Raw genomic sequence first — 7,569 nt, 5'->3', positions numbered from 1 at the left:
AAAATACTATATTTCTTAGTGGTAAAGTGTTTTGAAGTTTGTCACCTTTAACAAAATACCTATACACCCTTGTACTTAGCAGTAAACAATTGATATTTTGTTTTTATTGTAGAAGGTTGCAGTGCCGATAAATATTGGTGTGGGGGGAAAGAATGGGATTGTTACAACGAGGCTGAATATTGCAACGCGTATAATGATTGTGCAAGTGGTGGCGATGAAAAGAATTGCAGTAAGGTTGTTGTTGTTGTTGTTGTTGTTGTTATAACATGGTTGGCAACCTGTTTGTTTAGGGGGGGATTGGTTGCTTTATTTAATTCACCACTTTGCAAACAAACCGTAACAACTAAAGAAATGAGAAAAATTCTATTTTCGCTTCAATTAACAAATAAGTTGGTGAAGTTATAACCAGGGTTATCGTACAAGTCTTACTTTGTTCAATATCTATGCTAGCCATGGTTTTAACAAACTCTTCCCAAACTATTTGTTTATGGATGCACAAGGAGACCATTTCTCATGGCTTTTCTTTTAGGGTTTTGTTGGAAAGTTGTAAATAAAATAAAATATGTAACCTTGTTAAAACAAATGTATTTTAATGATGGAACATGGGGTCGCGGGTGTTGAGTTTCTCTGAAAGGTTCACGAACCATAAAAGGTTGAGAAACACTGGTTTATCCTTTTAGTAAGATTTACCCTGAGGGCTGTGCAGCTATGTAAGCTTGCCGTGGAAGTAAAGGAATCATCCCATGTTAGATGTTTGTTGTCACAATAAATATCATATAAGCTTTATAATGGTATTAACAATAATTATCAATGTAGAGGTTACATTGGTTGCTCATATTAGTTTTGTGTTCAATCATATTCACATATACACCATCTTTATTTTTTACTATATAAGGTAAAATAATTAGTCATTTTAAATATTTGTAAATTTGCGAAAAGTAACAAAATTCCACATAATGTCTTGAACAATAAATATAATAATATTAACATTACATAAATGTGTTGGTGTCGTTGCAACAATAATAACTGTTGTTGGCAAGTATGTTTACTCTATGATATGCTGACGTGGTTTCTGGTTAATCTTTATGACGTTTAGTTTCGTTTGAGTTTCTCAGATAATTAGGCAACTTATGCGATGACTAACGTGTTGCATAACATGTTGTGTGTGTGTTTGTTGTTGTTACGTGCATGTTATGTTCAGTTATATTTCATAACAAAGAAGATGAAATAAAATATGTATTTGTTTGAACCATGTATGTTGTATATTACACAAGTGTTCTACATTCTATTTTGACCTGTTTGATTATTTAATACTACGTTATGTCATCATTAATGTTGGTCATTTAGTGAATCGTGTGTTATTCATATTCATGATATAATGAATCCTCATTTCGTGACAAACATGTTGATTATGACGTAGCTTAACTACCCCACATAACACCCATCCATACAGATTCTTGCACCAAGGGAGCGTTCCTGTGTCCGATATCCAGGATTTGTATTTACGATCGATGGAAATGCGATAATGAGTTTGATTGTCACGGAGATGATTATTCAGATGAACTTGGTTGCGAATGTGAGTCGTAAACATGTGTTGTATTCAACACAATATCGTGTGTTATGTAGGCAGCATGGGTTGAGGGTACGGCGACATGATGATATTAAAGCTGAGATGACATCATGTGATTTAGGACAAAACTCCCAAAGTTGTGCGGCAAAACAATTGCTACCAAAATATTTCCAAACCACTAACCTGCGAAAGCCACATATGGTTGTAATTACAAAGCTGTTGAAATTCAACACTTGGTGTAATTAACACATTTATTATTCATGTGGTCTCCAACCATTTGTACTTGACTAGCACAATTACTTTTATGGTCCCCTTTACAAATGGTTGTCACAAAAGTAAAACGGGGATAAAATTTGCTTTATTTACTTTCTGCTTTGTAATGTTATACTGACTGTCGTTGCCATGCGAGGATAAATAGGTTACATTTAGTCATGTTGACTTTTCTATGGTGTAAGTATATTGTAGGAAATAGTTGTATATAAGTTTTTATATCATAGGAAATAAAAATGTGAATTGTTTCTCCTTGTAGACACTGCAACGCGGCGAGTGCTCACTGCTGCCATCGTGGGTTCGTTAGTTTGTGGGTTGTTGCTTGCTGTTGTGCTTGGTTGCACGTGTAAACTATATACACTACGTATGTCATCAAGGAATCGAATGAACCGAGATAACCCGTATTTACAAACTCCGCTGGGAAGGATAGCCAGGGTAAGTTGGCTGTTAAGTGTATCCGTACTTTCACATGTATATAAGTTGTCTGGGTGTTGGTGGTAAAAGGACCAACCATGGTCTAAATATTGGATCTCTTGACAAGGACCTCGACTGTATATAAAATTGATCATCAAACCTGGCTGTAAATGGGAGATCTCCCATCTAATAAACTGCTTCACTTTATGTGCTGACTAACAAGTGGTTGCTCCTTTAAGATCACATTATAAAGAATTGCTATATTGCTTAAAAGATCACGTTCAGTCTCATAACATAAAAGTTATCCCACATTTTTTTCAACTTTTTTGTCTTACAAACATGAATATTTATGCCGACCATAAAAACATACATTTAAGATACACGATATACTCGCCCACAGGAACTTCTCCAGCGCGAAGCCCCCCCTTCGTATAACATGGCAGTGGAAGGGGTGGAACACGAGGTTCATGAGTCGTCACGAAGGTCGTCATCACGATCGGGGAGGAGACGAAGTAGAAGGAGACGACATCGGAACAGAGAACCTTCAATAAGGAGGGCTCAGCCAAGTGAAGCAAGGGAAGAGGTGAGTGGTCCATGGCAGGGTGGGGGAAAGTAGGACAGCTTTTACCCTATTTTTCCGTCCCGTTCGGTAGTGAACAAAGAATTTTCAAAGAATTATAAAACCGTATCCTCACGACTCCCTTAGACCGTTGTTTCTGTTTAAAATCGATCAGGATATTTGGATATTATGTGGTAAGGGTGTCCCATATTCCCCCACCCTACTTGGCCTGGAAGCAACAACAGCATGAATATATATTTTCACGATAACGCAGTTTTGTGGGAACTCTTACTTGAGGTTTTTACAACAAACAATACTCTTGTACGTAGATAACATTGACTTAGCCCATGTCTGCATGAAAAAACATTTTTATTAAGTTATTCTTATAGTGAAACTTTATTCAATTGAATAGTTGTTTTTGGGAAATTAAAGTCTGGTAACTGCTGATGAAAAGTTAAAAATTTCTTGGATTTGCCACACCTGTAAAACACTATGTGTAATATTTGGTCATCACTCGTATTTTACACAGAGAAACAATCGTGAAGACAGCAACCTTATCAGTGGTTCACCCAGCGATGAATCCACCCACGCACGGGGTATCGACGAACCCCAACCCCCGATGACCAACATACTACGTTCACTGGGTTTGGGTGAAACATCAGACGCTGGTCCATCAACGTGTAGACCAAGGTTAGTTGTGGAAAGCTCAATGAATTGGAGGAATGAAACTTATTTATCCTCGCATGGCGGGGCAGCGACAGTCGTTATAACATGGGTGTTCTGTTTTATAAAACTTTTGCCCGCTTACAAGTTACCACATATGTAACTTGTTTATCCTCGCATGGCGGGCAACGACAGTCGTTATAACACGGGTGTTCTGTTTTATACACCTCGTGCCTGCTTACAAGTTAGCATGTATGTAACTTGTTTATCCTCGCATGGCGGGCAACAACAGTTGTTATAACACGGGTGTTCTGTTTTATACACCTTGTGCCCGCTTACAAGTTAGCATGTATGTAACTTGTTTATCCTCGCATGGCGGGCAACAACAGTCGTTATAACACGGGTGTTCTGTTTTATACACCTCGTGCCCGCTAACAAGTTAGCATGTATGTAACTTGTTTATCCTCGCATGGCGGGCAACAACAGTTGTTATAACACGGGTGTTCTGTTTTATACACCTTGTGCCCGCTAACAAGTTAGCATGTATGTAACTTGTTTATCCTCGCATGGCGGGCAACAACAGTCGTTATAACACGGGTGTTCTGTTTTATACACCTCGTGCCTGCTTACAAGTTAGCGTGTATATAAGTGTTTTGTCGCATGAGAGGGCAAGGATAGTTAGACATAGAATCCTGTGAAATAAATTCAACTTATTGGTTGTAATGTTTAGAAAGCCTTAAAAATAAATACCAACCACCCTCTTATAAATTACGAACCCACCTCACTATACAGGGATGTTGCTTCCACTTCACGATCCCGTAAAGATCCCGAACAAGCGGGTCCTCTCCCAAGTAAGAAGAAGATCGCCCCTGTGATGGTGGGGGCTCCGTGTGGGGGGGAGATGACTGCGGATATCGCTGGGTGCGTTTACCCCAACCCCCCAACATACAGGGAGGCAGTGGGGGGTGAAGAGGTTGAGGTCCTCGCTCCTCCTGTGGTGGAGGATGATCATGTGGGTGTTGTGGAGGACGCGGGGAGGAGGAGGTTCTGGAGGAATGGAAACTTTTGGCGATCTCCGTTAAGTTACTTTCGTACGTCGCGTACGTTTCAACAACTCCATGATAACGATTCCACGAGCATGGAGAGTATGAGGGTTGATATGGTAAGTTTGGGTGGAAACGAACAATCAACGTCGGGTGCAACCCAACCCCATGCCACCCCCAGCAACCCCCCTAACCCCGCCTCACCCACAGAGGTGTGGACGAGTCCCGTCCAAATCAACATTCCACAACTAAGGGTGGAAGGATCCGAACAACTGTTAACACTAAACATATCGGGCTCGATACCCGAACGCACTTAGTCAACTTTTCATTTATTTTATCATTGTTTTCGTAGCGAAGTTTCTTACACCACGTTTGTACACCATCTGTATGAAACTACCAACTTAGAGTGTATGAACCAGTGACCGAGTGTTACGTTTATTCACGCTTACTCAACTTAGAATATTTAATTCTGCAACCGATATTAACAAACTAAATATTTACCACCGTTAAAAAAGTTTGGTATGAATTAATCCATCCATCTATTTATAATATAGGCTTTATATTTGTTTCGAACTTCGTTTCAAAATTAAATTTCAGTCACTGTTTAAACTCGTAGGTAAAACTGAAATTAGAATATTCAATGTTAAAAATCTGAAAACGTGGATTGAACATCCGGCCAATGTTACTTAACATATTTTCTTAAGTTGGTAAATTCAGGGGATTTGGTGGATTTTATGTTTAAGCTCATATGCGACATCTAGCGGACAGTATTTTATAAAATAATGAACTTTTATTCCTCACCACCAATATCTGTAACTACGTTTCTTACTTCGCACAAACCAACGGTTACTTATACAAACTTGCGTGTTGTTCGTGCAATACACAACAAATAAAATGATGTCGTCCGGTTTCACACAAGAAGTGTTCGACTTAATTTACAAACCGTTGCGCAGGAATCCCCTGTGAACCACTCAAATCGATCCGTTACGCTTCGGTGACAACGTATATAACATGCGTCCAACCAATATACCAAAGTCGCATTAACCCCAAACTAACCGAAGCGTAACGTAACGGTTTGATTGGTTAAACAAATGAATGGCTGCGTGCCAGGCTTTGTTTTAGATACTAACAGATCATGTATATATGTGTATAAAGCAGCCGCAATCAACTAAAATACTTACGTTTGTGTTCTATGTTGTTGTACTTCTAATAATATCAGTGATATGACTATATACTGTGACCCAGAGGTAATGGGTTCAATACTCAACGCTGCTACCACTGTGGGCGTTTGTGTCCTTGAGTAAGACCCTTAACAGCAATTGCTCCAACCCAGTGGTCACTAATGATTGTCCAAACAATCAGCCATACCACTGGCACAAGGTGTAAAGATGTGAGAACGCCCGGCTCTACCACCGTTGTGGGGGAATGTGACAAGTCCTAATAAAGTCGAAACGTGGGTATTTAGGATTCTAATATGGCTTGCAATGCCAATAAGATGGCATATGTTTCATTCTCTTTACCGTCCCGTTGACAACGAGGAAAATCCGCAGAATTATATAACCTCAATACTCTGTTATTTGTTTAAATCACGATTAGGAAATATGGGATATTATGTGCCAACGGTATCCACCTTTTACCCCACAGTAACATATGATAGAAGATATAGACTGTATGAATGACATGTTTTCCGTTGTTCTATTGTTCAAAGCGCATTATGATACGTCATATTAAGTTAATATAAAGACAAAGTTCATGACCCCTTTTAATTTATTATATAAATAAATATGTTTCGTACAATCTACAAACGAATTACTATATTGGCGGGTGGGGAAAGATGGGACACCTTTTTATTCCTTTTTCTCGTCCCATTTGGTAGTTAACAAAAATCATTCAAAGAAAACTCCCATAGACCGTTGTTAATTGTTTAAAACACGATCAGGATATTCAGATATTATGTGCTAAAGGTGTCCCATCTTCCCCCACCCTACTATATATATTGTGAACGTTTACTACGTGTTGACACAAGCTGCAGGAATTTCGTCAAAATAATTATTGCTGTAATCTTCACAATCCGCTGTTGCTATAAATAGATTCAGTGTTTCCGGATGTTAAAATACTGCTTATGAAGCCTATCTTAAGACTTGTTTGGATATTTTACAAGAGGCAACACTGGCTGCCTAAAATTCGCGCAAATTACAATTAACATTGTTACGTCACAATTCTCAGCGTTGCTCCCAGCGTTCCACGTGATCAACACGTTTTCATTTTTTGCTCATGTGAGTTTTGTGTGCGGTTTGTTTTTTTGGTTTGTCACCATTTTGAAAAATTGTCAAGCAGTTAGAGGTTATAATGTAGTAAAGTGAGGGCAGTCAGGTTTTGATAAGGGCTTGTTTTAGCATTGAATATGCAATGTATGGGCAATGCATTGCATTCATTTGTTGTATTAATGTTATATTCGATTTACAGCTGGTTAGTTTTAGAAATAATTTTTTAAAAGTTTAAATTATTTGAATCTACACTGAAACAATACAGATCGAAGTCTTGTGTTCAAATCACATCAATGTTATCTCGCTCACGAATGAAGATGCGTTGAGTGACAGACGCGATGCAGCTTTGGATTGGCAACGTTTAAAGTGAGTTTGTATCTTTATTATAGAACCGAGTGTTCCTACTTTGTCGCTGCTTGTAAAGCGAATAATTACCCTTAGCTCGTATTGCTTTAATATGTTCGCCAATTCTATAATATGGACGCCACCAAATAAGAAATCAAAACCCCAATATATTTGTATATGCTGTATCTTGTACAAAAAAAAACACGTTTTATGAATTAGATTTTTACTTGATATTATTATCACAGCAATTCAACCAAGAAGTTGAAAGATAGATAAACTTCGAAACGACATATCTACGTTCGTTACCGAACAGTTGACCTGCATAACCGGTAAGCGCAAACATATTACCAACTGTATACTGGGTGTCTTTCATGCTATGGTGCAACGTGGTATAGTTGGCCCGCAACATTATTAATTTGCCAATAAATGAAGATTGCC

At 38.4% G+C, this 7,569-nt stretch overlaps 1 protein-coding gene across 1 annotated transcript; it reads left to right on the top strand.

The window, feature by feature from the left end:
• The first annotated feature begins 7 nt into the window (after positions 1 to 7).
• LOC101242231 lies at positions 8 to 5,433 on the top strand. Its single transcript, XM_018815929.2, has 7 exons — positions 8 to 21; positions 113 to 229; positions 1,454 to 1,576; positions 2,100 to 2,275; positions 2,655 to 2,837; positions 3,343 to 3,503; positions 4,269 to 5,433. The coding sequence occupies exons 4-7, from the start codon at positions 2,207 to 2,209 to the stop codon at positions 4,834 to 4,836; spliced, it is 981 nt and encodes a 326-aa protein (XP_018671474.1). The 5' UTR covers positions 8 to 21; positions 113 to 229; positions 1,454 to 1,576; positions 2,100 to 2,206; the 3' UTR covers positions 4,837 to 5,433.
• The last annotated feature ends 2,136 nt before the right edge of the window (positions 5,434 to 7,569 follow it).

The sequence above is a fragment of the Ciona intestinalis genome, unplaced genomic scaffold (genome assembly GCF_000224145.3).
Source record: "Ciona intestinalis unplaced genomic scaffold, KH HT000119.2, whole genome shotgun sequence".
Lineage (NCBI taxonomy): Eukaryota > Metazoa > Chordata > Ascidiacea > Phlebobranchia > Cionidae > Ciona > Ciona intestinalis.
Note: the sequence above shows the minus strand (reverse complement) of the source record. Positions and strands in the feature narration are given on the sequence as shown.

Coding starts and splice junctions, on each gene's coding strand:
- LOC101242231 (XM_018815929.2), top strand. CDS start 2,207: ATGTCATCAAGGAATCGAATGAACCGAGATAACCCGTATTTACAAACT. Junction 2,276..2,654: donor CGCTGGGAAGGATAGCCAGG/GTAAGTTGGCTG, acceptor ACTCGCCCACAG/GAACTTCTCCAGCGCGAAGC. Junction 3,504..4,268: donor CCATCAACGTGTAGACCAAG/GTTAGTTGTGGA, acceptor CTCACTATACAG/GGATGTTGCTTCCACTTCAC.